This window comes from Mobula hypostoma, chromosome 3 (assembly GCF_963921235.1).
Source record: "Mobula hypostoma chromosome 3, sMobHyp1.1, whole genome shotgun sequence".
NCBI classification, from domain to species: Eukaryota; Metazoa; Chordata; class Chondrichthyes; order Myliobatiformes; family Myliobatidae; genus Mobula; species Mobula hypostoma.
This window is the reverse complement of record NC_086099.1, coordinates 122,609,260-122,628,825: the sequence shown is the minus strand read 5'-3', so window position 1 is coordinate 122,628,825 and position 19,566 is coordinate 122,609,260. Positions and strand designations below refer to the sequence as shown.

At 48.4% G+C, this 19,566-nt stretch overlaps 1 protein-coding gene across 4 annotated transcripts in view; it reads right to left on the bottom strand.

The window, feature by feature from the left end:
- LOC134344234 (leukocyte surface antigen CD53-like) overlaps positions 1 to 19,566 on the bottom strand; it is a 49,868-nt gene that overhangs the window by 970 nt on the left and 29,332 nt on the right. For 3 of the 4 annotated variants that reach the window (XM_063043690.1, XM_063043692.1, XM_063043691.1), the window contains exons 3-7: positions 17,244 to 17,432; positions 10,401 to 10,475; positions 9,694 to 9,786; positions 2,703 to 2,804; positions 1,114 to 1,197 (exon numbers count right to left, since the gene is read on the bottom strand). In XM_063043690.1, coding sequence (XP_062899760.1) covers positions 1,114 to 1,197; positions 2,703 to 2,804; positions 9,694 to 9,786; positions 10,401 to 10,475; positions 17,244 to 17,432 — 543 coding nt within the window. The remainder of the gene's footprint in view (positions 1 to 1,113; positions 1,198 to 2,702; positions 2,805 to 9,693; positions 9,787 to 10,400; positions 10,476 to 17,243; positions 17,433 to 19,566) is intronic. The other variant, XM_063043693.1, reaches the window with a different exon arrangement.

Here is a 19,566-nt window from a genome sequence, read left to right as displayed (position 1 = left end):
ACGTTCTTCCTGATCGGTCTTCAGTTTGCTTCCACTGATCTGCACCTCTGGTGTATTTAATTGCATTTGATCCCAGCCTCTCAGCATGATTAATCTTTGGATAGAGAATGGAAGGTCAACACCCATTGCTAGGAAGACCAAAACAAAATTGTGTTTTGTACCACAGCCACAAAATGCTGGAGGAACTCTGCAGGTCAGGCAGCATCTATGCAAAGCAATAAAAAGTCGATATTTTGGGCTGAGACCCTTCATCAAGATCATTATGTTCTGTACAATGGGCTGTTTACACTAAATGGTGTGGCCATTTTAGGAAAGACTGCATAACACGTGAGAAGCAAGCTTCTGAGTTTCCTCAGGCAGGTCCTGTCCACAACAGTGCCAAAATGATAGCTCCAAAGTACTGAGAGTTCAGCACATCGCACACAACCTCTCATGGTCCCAGAGCTCATCCTACAGAGTCAGGAAAGCTCACCAACGTCTCTACTTTCTGAGGAGACTGAAGAGAGCTGGACTTTGCATGTCCATACTCATGTCATTCTGCAGATGTGCAGTAGAGAGCATCCTAACAAGCTGCTTCACTGCTCGGTGTGGAAACTGCATCGTGGTAGACAGGAAGGCACGGCCAAGGACATATATATGGAAATGTTCCAGAAAAGGGCCAGTTTTGTCATGAAATATCCCACCCACCCTGATCATAGACTGTTTGTCCCACTCCCATCAGGAAGGAGGCTACATAGCATCCGCACCAGGAGGATCAAACTCAAAAACAGTTACTTACCCCAAACGGTAAGGCTGATCAACACCTCCACCCACTAACCCAGCCCTTCACACCCCCAACCACCAGGACTTTATCTTTTCCTGTCAGTCACCCTATGTACGGACACTCCTGTGCCCAGTGTTACTTTATGCACAATCGATCTACATGTATAAGATATCATATGTATTTATATTTATTGTGTTTGTTATTATTGTGTTCTTCATCATATTGTGTTTTTTTGTGTTGCATGGGATCTGGAGTAACCATTGTCTTTACATTTCTGTACTGGAAATGGCATTAAACAATCTTGAATCTTGAATCTAACCCTTCATTCCTGCAAGTTGTGACAGCTTTACCTGGATTATTGACAAACAGATGATAACAACTCCAACAATTAGAAAGTTTGACTCAAACCAGTCCCGGATCAGGCCGTAACAACCCTGTGAATCAGAAGGACAAGGATTTCAGAAACTGTTCCTCTGCAAGGCAAATGCAAGTTGTCTTTCCTCAGTCAACAGTGTCTGCAAAACCCCTGAGATCATCTAGAGAGAGGAAACAAACCAGCAATAACCTGACATGAAAGTCAAACTGTTCAGTTTCAGCAGAAGCAAGAACTCCGAATGAGAATCAGGTTTAATATCACTGGCATATGTCATGAAATTTGTTGTTTTGTGGCAGCAGTACATTGCAATCCATAATAACATAAACTGTAAATTGCGATAAATACATGTATATAATAAATTAAATAAGTAGTGCAAAACAGAGCATTGGTGGAGAGGAAGATATTCTACATGCATGTTTGAGTCCTTATCGAGGGATTGGCAGTGGAATGGGTGAGCAATTTCCCGGGTGTCAATATCCTGGGCTCTACATATTGGTGCAACAACAAAGAAGGCACAGCCGTACCTATATTTCATTCAGAGTGTGAAGACAATTGGTACGTCACCAAAGACAGCAAATTTCTACAGATGTATCATGGAAAGCATTCTAACTGATTGTATCCACCATCTGGTATGGAAACTCCGATGCACAAGAGCACAAGAGGTTGTAGACGGTTGTCGGCTCAAGCAGCTGCATCACGAGCACAACCCTACCCACCATCATGGGCATCTTCAAATGGTAGTGCCCGAAGAAGATGGCTGCTATCAGAAAGAAACATCACCACCCAAGACATCACTGTGGAAGGAGTGCTATCTGTCTCTCCTTTGTTAGTGAGAGAGAGGGAGAGCCTGTGGGATGTCAAAATGTTGGAGTGAACAGTTAGTTTTTGATGGACAGTAGACTGTGGTCTCTCCTTGGGGGCTTTGCTGTGGGTGGTGGGAATGATGATGCTTTATGTGAGAATAATTTGGGGGAGGGGAGGGGGCCTCAGGATTCTTACACCTTTTTTCTGTCAGTCATTGTTTGGGGGTTTTTCTTCTGTTTCGAGGATGTCTGGGGAGAGTAAGAATTTCAGGTTGTATTTTGGATACATTCTTTGAAATGAAATGGACTTATTGAAAACGAATAATTAGGCCATTCAGACCAATGAGTCTGCTGCACATGCCCTCTTCTCATTAATACCATCAAGGATGAGGTACACACGAAACATACACACTCAATGTTAGGAACAGCTTCTTCCCCTCCACCATCAGTTTTCTGAACAATGAACCCATGTACACGACATCATTACTCCTCTTTAGCTCAATTTATTGTAACTTATAGCGATTTTTATGTACTGCAATGTACCACTGCCACAAAACAGCAAATTGCAAAAATTAAGTTAATGATAATAAACTGATTTAGCTCTTTATTCCCCCAGCCCAGTAATTAAATACCTTAACTCTTCCTTAAGTTTTCAAAGGTCAGACAATAGTTTGAAAGCACCACTCATCTAGTACTGATTGACTTGTCACAGAGGCACAACACTGGTCCAAATGCAAAAGAGATCATTCGTTCTTCTCACCTTGGAAAAGTAGTTTTTGGAGGTGCAGGGTTTGACTGAACAACAGGACTCGGGGATCTTATTGCCCCAGTCGGTAGAGTTCACAACGCCACAGCACTTCAACTAAGAGGAGACAGGATACAACAAAATCAAGATGACGGTAATAATGTGGTTAACTGGATCAGCAAATTTGCAAGGCTGGGGGTGTACAGGACAGCGAGGAAGACTATCAGAGCTTACAGCGGGAGCTGGAGCAGCTGGAAAAATGGGCTGAAAAATTGCAGATGGAACTTAATGCAGACCAGTGTGAGGTACTGCAGTTCAGTAGGACCAACCAGCGTAGGTCTCACACAGTGAACTGCAGGACACCGAGGAGTGTGGTAGAACAAAGGGTTCGAGGAATACAGATGGATTACACATTAAAAGTGGCAACACAGGTAAAGAGGGTTGGAAAGAAAGCTTTTGTCACCTTGGCCTTCATGAATCAATGCATTGAGTACAGGAGATAGAATGTTCTGCTGAAGTTGTATAAGACATTAGTGAGGCCTAAGTGTGTCCAGTTTTAGTCACCTGCCTACAGAAAAGATATAAATAAGGTTGAAAGAATATAGAGAAAATTGACAAAGATGTTGCTGGGACTTGAGGACCTGAATTATAGGGAAAGGTTGAATAGGTTAGGGTGTTATTTCTTGGAATATAGAAGGTTGAGGAGAGATTTGACAGAGGCATACAAAATTAGGAGGGGTATAGATAGGGTAAATGCAAGAAGGCTTTTTCCACTGAGCTTGGGTAGGACCACAACCACAGGTCATGGGTTAAGGGTGAAAGGTGAAATATTTAAGGGAAACCTGATGGGAAACTTCTTCACGCAGAGGGCAGTGAGAGTGGGGAATGAGCTGCCAGCACAAGTGGTGAATGCAAGGTCGATTGTTGTGTTCAAGAGAATTTTGGATAGGTACAAGGATGGGAGGGATGTGGTCTAGATGTGGGTCAATGAGAATAGGCAAATTAATAGTTCAGCATGGACTAGATGGACCAAAAGGCCTGTGCTGTAGTATTCTATGACTCTAAAGTTACCCTCATATAAACAGCTGCACAGTTCACAACTTCCTCCTATGTGTGCTCTTGGCTAACTTAAGTTCATTCTTGTACTTATTCTAGCTTTCAACCAACTTCAGTGTTTATGCCCACAATTGCCACAGTCAGAGATTCTCTCTCTTGCCATTGCCATCATGAAGGAAGTACAGGAGCCTCAGGGCTCACACTATCAGATTCAGGAACAGTTATCACCCCTCAACCATCAGGCTCTCGAACCAGAGGGGATAACGTCACTCACCCCAACACTGAACTGTTCCCACAACTTATGGACTCACTTTGAAGGACTCTTCATCCCATGTTCTTGATATTTATTGTTTATTTATTTACTACTTTTTTCTGTTTGTGTTTTCACAGGTTGTTGTCTTTTGCACATTGGTTTTCCATCTTGCTGTGTGCATTTTTTCATTAATCCTATTGTACATCTTGGTATGTACTGCGAAGAAATGAATCTTAGGGTTGTATGTGCTGACATAGGTACTTTGATAATGATTGACTTTGAACTTTGGTGGTGGGGACAGATACATTAGGGGCATTTAAGAGATTCCTAGATAGGCATATGGATGTTTACGTCATCAGGTTGGAATCTATCTAGACAGAATATGAGGTGTTGCTCCTCCAGCCCAAGAGTGGCCTCATCATGGCAGTAAGGTAAGCAAAGGACTGACATGTTGGAGTGGGAATGGGAATAGGAATTAAAATGACGTTGATAATTTTTCTGCGTTCTCACTGGCTTGCTAGTTAGATATTGGAGGGAGTTTTCTTGCGGTTACACCCGCATTCACTCTAAGTTTTGAGGAAAATCCCTGGGGAATTTGCACGTCAACGATGGATACTCTGATTGTAAGCGGACAGTACAAATGTTGAAGTTGACTACAATACTTAAAGGTAAAGCTCTTTCTTTGTCACGTGCACATCAGAACGTCGAAACATACAGTGAAGGGTGTCATTTGTGTCAAAAGGAATCAGTGGGGATTGTGCAGGGGGTACTCCCGTGTTACCGGGGCCAACATAATGTGCCCACAACTCATTAGACTTAATACTTACTAAACATCTTTGGAATGTCGAAGACCGAAACCTAATGCATTCCCTAACCAAAGCAACACCCCAGACCCTAAACACACCCATAACCCTTAACGTCCCCTATAAGTACACCCATCCCCTAAACAACTCCCCATTAACCCTCAGCACCCCACTAAACAGCTCCTGACCCTAAGCCCCTTCACCTTGCACCCCACACATACATAATCCTAAACAAGGTCACGACCCCAAACACACTGACCACGCTTCCACACACAAATATTCAACAACACCTATCACCAATCTCCCACTCTTCAGAAGTGAAATGACAAATAGGTACAGACACCGAGAAAGCAAATTGTGTTAGACCAGGTGAATGAAAGCATGGGCCAGATCAAAGTGGCCATGTCCATTGATACTGAATCTCCAGTAATGAGATTGATAAGCAGAAGAGGGATCATTTTCCCACTGCCCACATATTAACGCCCTGACCCAAAGCCTAATCCCTTTCAGATTGGACTGCTAACTATAATCCTAACCAGAGCCTGAACCTACTTCTGAAACTGCCATCGTCTTGGCACTCTTTCATAGCACTGCCCAGAGGAATGGCTCTTGTAAGAGTGCTGCCACAGACTAGGAAGTGAAGCAACGACCCAAATATGAGAGAGAGAGTGCTAGTTTGAGGGAGCGGAGGGATATGTGGGGGAGTCAGAGGCTTCTGAAGGGATGGGCTCGAGGCAGCGCCCTCACGGGAGTGAAATGAGGCACAGGGTACTTGTGGTGTGGCTTGGTGCCTCTCAGCGTGAGCACGGTCATGTTTCTCGCAGGGGGAAGGGTCCTGGTGTGTGACCAGGAAGCACTGAACCATTGCATACCTCAAGCCTCAATAGTGACTGACACCAGGACCTCACGTCAAAGTTTTCAAGCTGCTCTTGACTTGCAACTAGAGATAACTAGGCGAACACCTTAATCACTTGGCCACATGCTCCACACATCTAGTTATCTCAAGGTCGCTAGTTTGAGCCTCAGCTGTGGCAGCGTGTTTGTGCCCTTGAGCAAGGCATTTAATCACACAACACACATCAAAGTTGCTGGTGAACGCAGCAGGCCAGGCAGCATCTCTAGGAAGAGGTACAGTCGACGTTTCGGGCCGAGACCCTTCATCAGAACTGACTGAAAGAAGAGATAGTAAGAGATTTGAAAGTGGGAGGGGGAGGGGGAGATCCAAAATGATAGGAGAAGACAGGAGGGGGAGGGATGGAGCCAAGAGCTGGACAGGTGATTGGCAAAAGGGATATGAGAGGATCATGGGACAGGAGGTCCAGGGAGAAGGAAAAGGGGGGGGGGGACCCAGATGGGCAAGGGGTATAGTGAGAGGGACAGAGGGAGAAAAAGGAGAGTGAGAGAAAGAATGTGTGTATATAAATAAATAACAGATGGGGTACGAGGGGGAGGTGGGGCATTAGCGGAAGTTTGAGAAGTCAATGTTCATGCCATCAGGTTGGAGGCTACCCAGACGAAATATAAGGTGTTGTTCCTCCAACCTGAGTATGGTTTCATCTTTACAGTAGAGGAGGCCGTGGATAGACATGTCGGAATGGGAATGGGACGTGGAATTAAAATGTGTGGCCACTGGGAGATCCTGCTTTCTCTGGCGGACAGAGCGTAGGTGTTCAGCGAAACGACCTCCCAGTCTGCGCCGGGTCTCGCTAATATATAGGAGGCCACATCGGGAGCACCGGACGCAGTATATCACCCCAGCCGACTCACAGGTGAAGTGTCACCTCACCTGGAAGGACTGTTTGGGGCCCTGAATGGTAGTGAGGGAGGAAGTGTAAGGGCATGTGTAGCACTTGTTCCGCTTACATGGATAAGTGCCAGGAAGGAGATCAGTGGGGAGGGATGGGGGGCACGAATGGACAAGGGAGTCGCGTAGGGAGCGATCCCTGCGGAAAGCGGGGGGGGGAGGGAAAGATGTGCTTAGTTGTGGGATCCCGTTGGAGGTGGCGGAAGTTACAGAGAATAATATATTGGACCCGGAGGCTGGTGGGGTGGTAGGTGAGGACCAGGGGAACCCTATTCCTAGTGGGGTGGCACTAAGCACTCAGCACTATTCCTAGCACTCAGGTTGGAGGAACAATACCTTATATTCCGTCTGGGTAGCCTCCAACCTGATGGCATGAACATTGACTTCTCAAACCTCCGCTAATGCCCCACCTCCCCCTCGTACTGCATCCATTATTTATTTATATACACACATTCTTTCTCTCACTTTCCTTTTTCTCCCTCTGTCCCTCTCACTATACCCCTTGCCCATCCTCTGGGTTCTCCCCCGACCTTTCCTTGTCCCTGGGCCTCCTGTCCCATGATCCTCTCATATCCCTTTTGCCAATCACCCATCCAGCTCTTGGCTCCATCCCTCCCCCTCCTGTCTTCTCCTATCATTTTGGATCTCCCCCTCCCCCTCCCACTTTCAAATCTCTTACTATCTCTTCTTTCAGTTAGTCCTGACGAAGGATCTCGGCCCGAAACGTCGATTATACCTCTTCCTAGAGATGCTGCCTGGCCTGCTGCATTCACCAGCAACTTTGATGTGTGTAGCTTGAATTTCCAGCATCTGCAGAATTCCTCGTGTTTGTGCACTTAATCACACATTGCTCTAGTCTGTGTGAGATGTGGTGTCCCACACAGACTTCCAATGAGCGCCTTGTAAGGCATGAAAATGCCCGATGCGGGCCTCTCATGGTCTGAGTCGACGTTCCTTCCCCTTGACTTGCAGCAGGAGTATAGTTGAGACTAATTTCATCATGCAAATCACCCTTCCCTCCATGGACCCTGTCTACACTTCCCCCTTCTGAACGGACCCCGTCTACACTTCCCCCTTTTCCACGGACCCCGTCAACACTTCCCCCTTTTCCACAGACCCCGTCTACACATCCCGCTTCTCCACGGACTGTGTCTCACTTCCCCCTTCTCCATGGACCCTGTCTACACTTCCCCCTTTTCCACGGACCCCGTCTACACTTCCCCCTTCTGTACGGACCCTGTCTACACTTCCCCCTTCTCCACGGACCCCATCTACACTTCCCCCTTCTCCACGGACCCCGTCAACACTTCCCCTTTCTCCACGGACCCTGTCTACACTTCCCCCTTCTCCATGGACCCCATCAACACTTCCCCCTTCTCCACGGACCCTGTCTACACTTCCCCCTTCTCCACGGACCGTGTCTACACTTCCTCCTTCTGTACGGACCCTGTCTACACTTCCCCCTTCTCCACGGACCCCATCTACACTTCCACCTACTCCACGGACCCCGTCAACACTTCCCCCTTCTCCACGGACCCCGTCTACACTTCCCCCTTCTCCATGGACCCCGTCTACACTTCCACCTACTCCACGGACCATGTCTACACTTCCCCCTTCTCCACGGACCCCGTCAACACTTCCCCGTTCTCCATGGACCCCGTCTACACTTCCACCTACTCCACGGACCGTGTCTACACTTCCCCCTTCTCCACTGACCCCGTCTACACTTCCCCCTTCTCCATGGACCCTGTCAACACTTCCCCCTTCTCTATGGACCCCGTCTACACTTCCCCCTTCTCCACGGACTGTGTCTCCACTTCCACCTACTCCACGGACTGTGTCTACACTTCCCCCTTCTCCACTGACCCCGTCTACACTTCCCCCTTCTCCATGGACCCTGTCAACACTTGCCCCTTCTCTATGGACCCCGTCTACACTTCCCCCTTCTCCACGGACTGTGTCTCCACTTCCACCTACTCCACGGACCCCGTCTACACTTCCCCCTTCTCCATGGACCGTGTCCATACTTCCCCCTTCTCCACGGACCCCGTCTACACTTCGTCCTTCTCCACGGACTGTGTCTCCACTTCCCCCTTCTCCACGAACCCTGTCTACACTTCCCCCTTCTCCACAGACCCTGTCTACACTTTCCCCTTCTCCATGGACCCTGTCAACACTTCCCCCTTCTCCATGGACTGTGTCTACACTTCCCCCTTCTCCATGGACCCCATCAACACTTCTCCCTTCTCCACGGACCCTGTCTACACTTCCCCCTTCTCCACGGACCCTGTCTACACTTTCCCCTTCTCCATGGACCCTGTCTACACTTCCCCCTTCTCCATGGACTGTGTCTACACTTCCCCCTTCTCCATGGACCCCATCAACACTTCCCCCTTCTCCACGGACCCTGTCTACACTTCCCCCTTCTCCACGGACCCTGTCTACACTTCCCCCTTCTCCATGGACCCCGTCTACACTTCCCCCTTCTCCATGGACCCCGTCTGCACTTCCCCCTTCTCCACGGACTGTGTCTACACATCCCCCTTCTCCACAGACCCTGTCTACACTTTCCCCTTCTCCATGGACCCTGTCTACACTTCCCCCTTCTCCACGGACCCTGTCTACACTTCTCCCTTCTCCACGGACCCCGTCAACACTTCCCCCTTCTCCACGGACCTTGTCTACACTTCTCCCTTCTCCACGGACCCTGTCTACACTTCTCCCTTCTCCACGGACCCCGTCTACACTTCCCCCTTCTCCACGGACCCTGTCTACACTTCTCCCTTCTCCACTGACTCAATCTGTGAATTTTCCTTCAACTCTGTCTGCAACTTTTCACTTGTCCGCACTCTGTCTCCCAGGCCCAGGAGCAAGCCCACCAGTTTATCCTCTGATTGACCCAATCGCTATGATTTGACCATGTGACCATAATGAACCAATTCCAATTCCAATCCCTAGGTCCTGCACTGTCCAAACAGTGTAAGTCAGGGTTCCTGCTTACACACGATTTCAGGGCAGGACTCAGTGTAGTGATGAATTTTAATTACATTTTCTCTGATGCTGACCACTCTTGTGGCAACTTTAGCTTACTCTTTCTTGGATTTCATCCCACAGTTCTGTGTTGTTTCTTGTTTGAAGTTCGTCCAGTGCCTTCTTCATGTCTTTTTCGATGTAGCTGTCTATCTGCAGGACAAGAGACATGGTGGTCATGGGGTTACTGGCACTGCCAGCTCTTTCATTACGTATGCAACAATCTGTGTGAAACCATCATCAACCATACAGCCACCCTGTTGCAGGGAGTTCAACAGTGAAGTGAATGGGCAGTTCCCATGCACCAAATGGACACAGAGGCGATTGGTCAGGGAGAGATGGGTCACAGAGTGAAGTGTCAGAGAGTGACGGGGCGGAGAGTGGCGGGACAGAGAGTGATAGGATGAGGTTGGAACGATGAGCTGGAGAGTGATGAGGTTTGACAGATAATGAGGTGTGCATATGGACAGTGACAGACTGGGACAGAGAGTGGTGTGGAGGGAATGAGGAGGTTACCTGGCCCACTGGGCAGTCCCAGAAGAGGATAGGTCTGGTCCAGAGTCCCAGAGGAGGACAATAAATTAAGCTAAAACACAGCTGCTATGTTAACGCATCAACACATGCCTGAAATCCAGCTGCAAATGGCTTTGGTGCCAATGGATTTCCACCATCGATTACTTGTGATCATTTGGCCACATTTCCATGGGAAAACGTGGCCACTGTGCTGTACCCCAATTACTTGGCATGCCTCCATCCCTCAGACATACCTGCTTCTCATAGAAAAAGAGGATGATGGCAGCTATGACTTCAACCAGAAGGATCAGGAGCAGTATGATGAAGAACTAGAGAGAGAAGAGAGACGGGTAGGACCGTTAGTGACAACTTCACCCCCTCTGAACATGGCGCCACATTCATTGCAACAGCCAGGATCTCCCAGTGGTAACTCTACTTCCCGTTTCCCCTCTGCACGTCTCCTCTACACCACTCTCAGGTTGAAGGAGCAACCTCTCACATTCCATCTGGGTAGCCTCCAACTTGACAGCATGAACATCTGCTTTTCTACCCTTCCCGTAATTTCTCCCCCTCCCTCTCCTCTCTTTTCCCCTTCCCCATTCTGGCTCCCCTCACACCCTCTCTTGCCTCACCTGCCCATCACCTCCCTCTGATGCCTCTCCTCCTTCCCTTTCTGCCACGGTTCACTCTCCCATCAAATTTCTTCCTCCTCGTCCCTTTACCCTTTCCACCTATCATCTTCCGGCTTCTCACTTCGTTCCCCCTCCCCTACACCCACCCACCGTCCCCCTCACCTGGTCTCACCTGTCAGCTGGCACTCCTCCCCTCCACCCTCCTCCTTATTCTGCCTTCTTCCCAGTCTGGGAGAAGGGCGTCAGCCTGAAACGTGAGCACTTCATTGCTCTCCATAGATGCTGCCTGACCTTCAGAGTCCCTCCTGTGTTTTGTGTGTGTTGCCCTAGGTTTCCAGAAGCCGCAGAATCTCCTGTGTTTATGACCTCCTTTGCCCACATGCTTCTCGTTTCCAACCTCCTTCACATGCATGCCTATGCCACACGTGCAAACGCACGCTCACATATTATACACGTGCACTCGTGTGCAGATGCCACAATGACATAGGTAGGAAAAGGGATGAGGTCCTGAAAGAAGAATATAGGGAGCTAGGAAGGGAGTTGAGAAAAAGGACTGCAAAGGTAGTAATCTCGGGATTACTGCCTGTGCCACGCGACAGTGAGAGTAGGAATGCGATGAGGTGGAGGATAAATGCGTGGCTGAGGGATTGGAGCAGGGGGCAGGGATTCAAGTTTTTGGATCATTGGGACCTCTTTTGGCGCAGGTGTGACCTGTACAAAAAGGACGGGTTACACTTAAATCCTAGGGGGACCAATATCCTGGCAGGGAGATTAGCGGGGGCTACTGAGGTGACTTTAAACTAGAATGGTTGGGGGGTGGGAATCAAATTAAAGCGGCTAGGTGTGAGGAGGTTAGTTCACAACAGAGGGATGGGAACCAGTGCAGAGAGACAGAGGGGTGTAAAGTGAGCGTAGAAACAAAAAGTACAAAGGGGAAAAGTAAAAGTGGCAGGCCGACAAATCCAGGGCAAGCATTAAAAAGGGCTAAGAGAGTTGTAAAAGAGCGCCTGAAGGCTTTATGTGTCAATGCAAGGAGCATTCGTAATAAGGTGGATGAATTGAAAGTGCAGATTGTTATTAATGATTATGATATAGTTGGGATCACAGAGACATGGCTCCAGGGTGACCAGGGATGGGAGCTCAACGTTCAGGGATATTCAATATTCAGGAGGGATAGACATGAAGGAAGGGGAGGTGGGGTGGCGTTGCTGGTTAAAAAAGAGATTAACGCAATAGAAAGGAAGGACATAAGCCGGGAAGATGTGGAATCGATATGGGTAGAGCTGCGTAACACTAAGGGGCAGAAGACGCTGGTGGGAGTTGTGTACAGGCCACCTAACAGTAGTAGTGAGGTCGGAGATGGTATTAAACAGGAAATTAGAAATGTGTGCAATAAAGGAACAGCAGTTATAATGGGTGACTTCAATCTACATGTAGACTGGGTGAACCAAATTGGTAAAGGTGCTGAGGAAGAGGATTTCTTGGAATGTATGCGGGATGGTTTTTTGAACCAACATGTCGAGGAACCGACTAGAGAGCAGGCTATTCTGGACTGGGTTTTGAGCAATGAGGAAGGGTTAATTAGCGATCTTGTCGTGAGAGGCCCCTTGGGTAAGAGTGACCATAATATGGTGGAATTCTTCATTAACATGGAGAGTGACGTAGTTAATTCAGAAACAAAGGTTCTGAACTTAAAGAGGGGTAACTTTGAAGGTATGAGACGTGAATTAGCTAAGATAGACTGGCAAATGACACTTCAAGGATTGACGGTGGATATGCAATGGCAGGCATTTAAAGGTTGCATGGATGAACTACAACAATTGTTCATCCCAGTTTGGCAAAAGAATAAATCAAGGAAGGTAGTGCACCCGTGGCTGACAAGAGAAATTAGGGATAGTATCAATTCCAAAGAAGTAGCATACAAATTAGCCAGAGAAAGTGGCTCACCTGAGGACTGGGAGAAATTCAGAGTTCAGCAGAGGAGGACAAAGGGCTTAATTAGGAAGGGGAAAAAAGATTATGAGAAAAAACTGGCAGAGAACATAAAAACGGACTGTAAAAGCTTTTATAGATATGTAAAAAGGAAAAGACTGATAAAGACAAATGTAGGTCCCCTGCAAACAGAAACAGGTGAATTGATTATGGGGAGCAAGGACATGGCAGACCAATTGAATAATTACTTTGGTTCTGTCTTCACTAAGGAGGACATAAATAATCTTCCAGAAATAGTAAGGGACAGAGGGTCCAGTGAGATGGAGGAACTGAGCGAAATACATGTTAGTAGGGAAGTGGTGTTAGGTAAATTGAAGGGATTGAAGGCAGATAAATCCCCAGGGCCAGATGGTCTGCATCCCAGAGTGCTTAAGGAAGTGGCCCAAGAAATAGTGGATGCATTAGTGATAATTTTTCAAAACTCGTTAGATTCTGGACTAGTTCCTGAGGATTGGAGGGTGGCTAATGTAACCCCACTTTTTAAAAAAGGAGGGAGAGAGAAACTGGGGAATTATAGACCGGTTAGCCTAACGTCGGTGGTGGGGAAACTGCTGGAGTCAGTTATCAAGGATGTGATAACAGCACATTTGGAAAGCGGTGAAATGATCGGACAAAGTCAGCATGGATTTGTGAAAGGAAAATCATGTCTGACGAATCTCATAGAATTTTTTGAGGATGTAACTAGTAGAGTGGATAGGGGAGAACCAGTGGATGTGGTATATTTGGATTTTCAAAAGGCTTTTGACAAGGTCCCACACAGGAGATTAGTGTGCAAACTTAAAGCACACGGTATTGGGGGTAAGGTATTGGTGTGGGTGGAGAATTGGTTAGCAGACAGGAAGCAAAGAGTGGGAATAAACGGGACCTTTTCAGAATGGCAGGCGGTGACTAGTGGGGTACCGCAAGGCTCAGTGCTGGGACCCCAGTTGTTTACAATATATATTAATGACTTGGATGAGGGAATTAAATGCAGCATCTCCAAGTTTGCGGATGACACGAAGCTGGGTGGCAGTGTTAGCAGTGAGGAGGATGCTAAGAGGATGCAGGATGACTTGGATAGGTTGGGTGAGTGGGCAAACTCATGGCAGATGCAATTTAATGTGGATAAATGTGAAGTTATCCACTTTGGTGGCAAAAATAGGAAAACAGATTATTATCTGAATGGTGGCCGATTAGGAAAAGGGGAGGTGCAACGAGACCTGGGTGTCATTATACACCAGTCATTGAAAGTGGGCATGCAGGTACAGCAGGCGGTGAAAAAGGCGAATGGTATGCTGGCATTTATAGCGAGAGGATTCGAGTACAGGAGCAGGGAGGTACTACTGCAGTTGTACAAGGCCTTGGTGAGACCACACCTGGAGTATTGTGTGCAGTTTTGGTCCCCTAATCTGAGGAAAGACATCCTTGCCATAGAGGGAGTACAAAGAAGGTTCACCAGATTGATTCCTGGGATGGCAGGTCTTTCATATGAAGAAAGACTGGATGAACTGGGCTTGTACTCGTTGGAATTTAGAAGATTGAGGGGGGATCTGATTGAAACGTATAAGATCCTAAAGGGATTGGACAGGCTAGATGCGGGAAGATTGTTCCCGATGTTGGGGAGGTCTAGAACGAGGGGTCACAGTTTGAGGATAGAGGGGAAGCCTTTTAGGACCGAGGTTAGGAAAAACTTCTTCACACAGAGAGTGGTGAATCTGTGGAATTCTCTGCCACAGCAAACTGTTGAGGCCAGTTCATTAGCTATGTTTAAAAGGAAGTTAGATATGGCCCTTGTGGCTACAGGGGTCAGGGGGTATGGAGGGAAGGCTGGGTTCTGAGTTGGATGATCAGCCATGATCATAATAAATGGCGGTGCAGGCTCGAAGGGCCGAATGGCCTACTCCTGCACCTATTTTCTATGTTTCTATGTTTCTATGTGTGCATGCAAACTTTTACACCTCTCTCGTGTGCACATGCATACCCAGGAAATGCCTGTGTGCCCGACACACACACATCACTCATAATAAACTGGAGCAAGTTTGCAGACGATTGAGTATAGACGAGTGTGAGGTGTTGCAAAGCAGGGTCAGACTTGCATGGTGAACAGCAGGGCACTGAGGAGTGCAGCAGAACAGAGGGACTGGGAATACAGATCCATCATTTCTTGAAAGTGGGGTCACGGGTAGATTGAGTTGTGAAGAAAGCTTTTGTCACATGCGCTTCATAAATCAGAGTATTGAGTACTGGAGCTGGGATGTTTTGTTGAAGTTGTATAGGACGTTACTGAGGCCTAATTTGGAATATCGTGTGCAGTTCTGACTACTTACCTACAGGAAAGAATCAATAAGATTGAAAGATACAGAGAAAATTTGCAAGGATTGTTGCCGGGACTTGAGATCTGAGTCATACGGAAAGGCTGAATAGATTTGGACTTCATTCCCTGGAGTGTAGGAGAATGAGGGGAGATTTGATAGAGGCGTACAAAATTATGAGGGGTATAGATAGGGTAAATTCAAGCAGGCTTTTTCCACTGAGGTTAGGCGATACTACAACTAGAGAGCATAGGTGAAGGGTGAAAGGTCAAATGTTTATGGAGAAACTTCATTTACTCAGAGAGTAGTGAGAGTGTGGAACAAACTGCCAACACAAGTGGTGGATGCAGGTTCAATTTCAACATTGAAGAGAAATTTGGATGTGCAGGGATGAGATGAGTATGGAGGGCTATGGTCCAGGTGTGGGTTGATGGGACTAGGCAGAATAATAGGTTAATTGTGCTGAGGGGCCTGTTTCCGAACTTCAGCTCTTCTATGGCAGTAAGTGTGGCAAGCACCAGTCACCTACAAATGGCTGAGTTGTGGAATACAGTATCAAGGAATGCAGGGCCGCTGAGTGTGTCAGTGGTAAGGGTCAACGACTGATCTACCAAACGGCGGTTAAAACCGACACCTGTAGCCGGCTGGAAGCCCGAGAAGAGTTTATTCACCGTATTCGCTGGGAATACACTAAATCCTGTTTCTAGTAGATATAATTATTCTGAACTGGGATCGGTGCAGTCCGCAGCCTCTACCTTCCCTTTTAAGGATGTACTTTGAATGAAGTGCTTTTGTGATCTCCTGGGGGACTGGGCGAACGAGACTCGAGAACGCAGGTACGACCACGGCGGTCGTTGCTGGGAGCGAACGCTGCACCAAGGCCTGATGGCGGGAGACGAACCGCGGTCAAATCCGTTATTCTGCACCGATTAAAACCAGATTAAAATCGTCGAGGCCGAGAGTGGAAAGCAAACAGGTGTTCAACAATATGCCCCTGCGTTTGACTGGTCTCCCTCTCTTCTCAGCACTGCGGTTGGGCAGTAGGTACAGGAGTCCTGGACTCCACATCGCCAGGGTCGGGAGCTGTTATCGCCCTGCAGCCATCAGGCTCCTGGACCTGGACCAGGTTCACTCGGCACCAGACCAACCGGGGATCGGGGGTCGGGGGTTGGGGTGGGGGGGGGGAGCTCTGCAGGCGTGGGCTCACTTTCAGGGGCTCTGCAGTTCATGGTCCAATGTTTTTGTTTACTTTTTATTTACCATTTGCACAAGTTGTCCTCTTTTGCAAAAAAGTGGATATGTAGCAGTGTTGTATGTTTTTTCAGTGAGTTCAATTGTTAATAGACAATAGGTGCAGGAGTAGGCCATTCACTGTGATCATGGCTTATTATCCACAATCAGTACCCTTTTCCTGCCTTCTCCCCATATCCCTTGACTCCACTATCTTTAAGAGCTTTATTTAACTCTTTTCTGAAAGTATCCAGAGAATTGGCCTCCACTGACTTCTGAGACAGAGCATTCCACAGATTCACAACTCTCTGGGTGAAAAAGTTTTTCCTCAACTCCGTTCTAAATGGTCTACCCCTTATTCTTAAACTGTGGCCTCTGGTGTTGGACTCCCCCAACATCGGGAACATGCTTCCTGCCTCTAGCATGTCCAATCCCTTAATAATCTTATATGTTTCAATCAGATCCCCTCTCATCCTTCTAAATTCCAGTGTATACAAGCCCAGTCGCTCCAATCTTTCAACATATGACAGTCCCACCATCCCGGGAATTAACCTCGTGAACCTACGCTGCACTCCCTCAATAGCAAGAATGTCCTCCCTCAAATTTGGAGACCAAAACTGTACACAATACTCCAAGTGTGGTCTCACCAGGGCCCTGTACAGCTGTTTCTTTGTTTTATGACCGCCTACAAGAAGAGGAGTCTCAAGGTTGTGTATGATATTCACCTGTTGATAATTAATTTAAACTTTAAACTTTGAATTTGATGGCAGCAGACTGGTACCACTCGAGCATTGGGCAGTTTTGTCTCTCCGTTGCAGAGCCCCCCTGTCTGCCGTTCCCTCTGACTCTATTTCTCAAAGCCGAGGCGAAGTTGCCACGCTGGCTGTTACACGGCATCCTCACTTCCCACTGTATTGCTGCTCCAAGCGCACAGACATCCAACAGTGCTTACCGACAGGAGCAGGCATTTGTTTTCCTTGATGGAGCCGGTGCAGCCCAGGAATGCCACCACCATTGTAATACAGCCCACGATGATGAGAATGTTTGCCACGGAGAGGGACGGCAGGCTGGAGAACAACACACCGACAGTCCTCATGCTCAGCATGTAGATTCCCAATCCCATGATGACACATCCGCTGATCTGGAACAGAGAGAGAAAACAGTTTCTCCATTGCATAGCGGAAAATCACATCACAGCACAGAAGGTGGCCATTCAGCCCACAGAGGCCGTGGTGACCATCAGTCACACCTGTAGCGTAATCTCCCATTGATCCCATCGTTTCATCCTCACCCACTCCCTCCAGATCCCACCATTCACTCCTAGGCCGATTAACCCACTGACCAGCAGGCCTTTGGATTGTGGGAGGGAAGTGAAGCACCTGGGGGAAGTCCACACAGCCACAAGGAGAGCACGCAGACTCCACACAGACAACCGCTGAGGTCAGGATCGAGCTAGTATCTCTGGAGTTGAGGCAATGACTCTACCTGCTACGTCATTGTGACGCTAAGAACCCAGAACACTGAACACAGACATTACAGAACAGTATAGCACCTTTGGCCCACAATGTTGTGTCAACCTTTCAATCTAACTCTTCCCTCACACATAACCTTCCATTTTTCTATCATCCATGTACCTATCTAAGAGTTTCTTAAATGTCTCTAATGGATTTGCCTCTACCACAACCCTGGCAGGGCATTCAATGCAATCGCCGTAAAAAGCGTACCTCTGACATCCCCTCCACCTCTATATTTTCTTCCAATCACCTTAAAATTATGCCCTCTGGTATTAGCCATTTGCTCCCTGGGGAGAATGTATCTGGCCGTCCATTCGATCTATGCCTTGGATCATCTTGTACACCGATATCAAGTCACCTCTTGACCTCCCTCACTCCAAAGACAAAAGCCCTAACTCACACAACCCATCCTCATAAGACATGCTCTCTAACCCAGGCAGCATCCTGGTAAACCTCTTCTGCACCTTCCTTAATGCATCCCCATCCTTCCTATAATGAGGTGACCGGAACAGAACACAATATTCCAAAGGTGGTCTAACCAAAGTCTTATAGAGTTGCAACATTACCTCACAGCTCTTGAACTCAATCCCCAGACTAATGAAGACCAACAAAATATAGGCATCTTATCAGGTACAGCTCCTGCACAAAATGGCATCAAAATTACCCTGCAGTCTCCACACAGGAGTCGTCCTTCTCTCAGTGCTACCTAAATGGAGCACCTCACCCACCGTCCCCTCCCACTGCCCCCTCCCTCCGATCCTTCCCCTTTCTCTAAACCCACCCTGTCCTCCCCCTTCCCCCACCCTCCGATCCTTCCCCTTTCTCTAAACCCACCCTCTCCTCCCCCTGCCCCTCTCTCTGATCCTTCCCCTTTCTCTAAACCCACCCTCTCCTCCCCCTTCCCCCTCCCTCCGATCCTTCCCCTTTCTCTAAACCCACCCTCTCCTCCCCCTGCCCCTCTCTCTGATCCTTCCCCTCTTTCAACCCACCCTCTCCTCCCCCTGCCCCCTCCCTCCGATCCTTCCCCTTTCTCTAAACCCACCCTCTCCTCCCCCTTCCCCCTCCCTCCGATCCTTCCCCTTTCTCTAAACCCACCCTCTCCTCCCCCTGCCCCTCTCTCTGATCCTTCCCCTCTTTCAACCCACCCTCTCCTCCCCCTGCCCCCTCTCTCTGATCCTTCCCCTTTCTCTAAACCCATTCTCTCCTCCCCCTGCCCCCTCCCTCCGATCCTTCCCCCTTTCTCTAAACCCACTCTCTCCTCCCCCTGCCCCCTCCCTCCGATCCTTCCCCTTTCTCTAAACCCACCCTCTCCTCCCCCTGCCGCCTCCCTCCGATCCTTCCCCTTTCTTTAAACCCACCCTCTCCTGCCCCTGCCCCCTCCCTCCGATACTTCCCTCTTTCTCTAAACCCACCCTCTCCTCCCCCTGCCCCCTCCCTCCGATCCTTCCCCCTTTCTCTAAACCCACCCTCTCCTCCCACTGCCCCCTCCCTCTGATCCTTCCCCTTTCTCTAAACCCACCCTCTCCTCCCCCTGCCCCCTCCCTCCGATCCTTCCCCTTTCTCTAAACCCACACTCCTCCCCCTGCCCACTCCCTCCGATCCTTCCCCTCTTTCAACCCACCCTCTCCTCCCCTGCCCACTCCCTCCGATCCTTCCCCCTTTCTCTAAACCCACCCTCTCCTCCCCCTGCCCCCTCCCTCCGATCCTTCCCCTTTCTCTAAACCCACCCTCTCCTCCCCCGCCCCCTCCCTCCGATCCTTC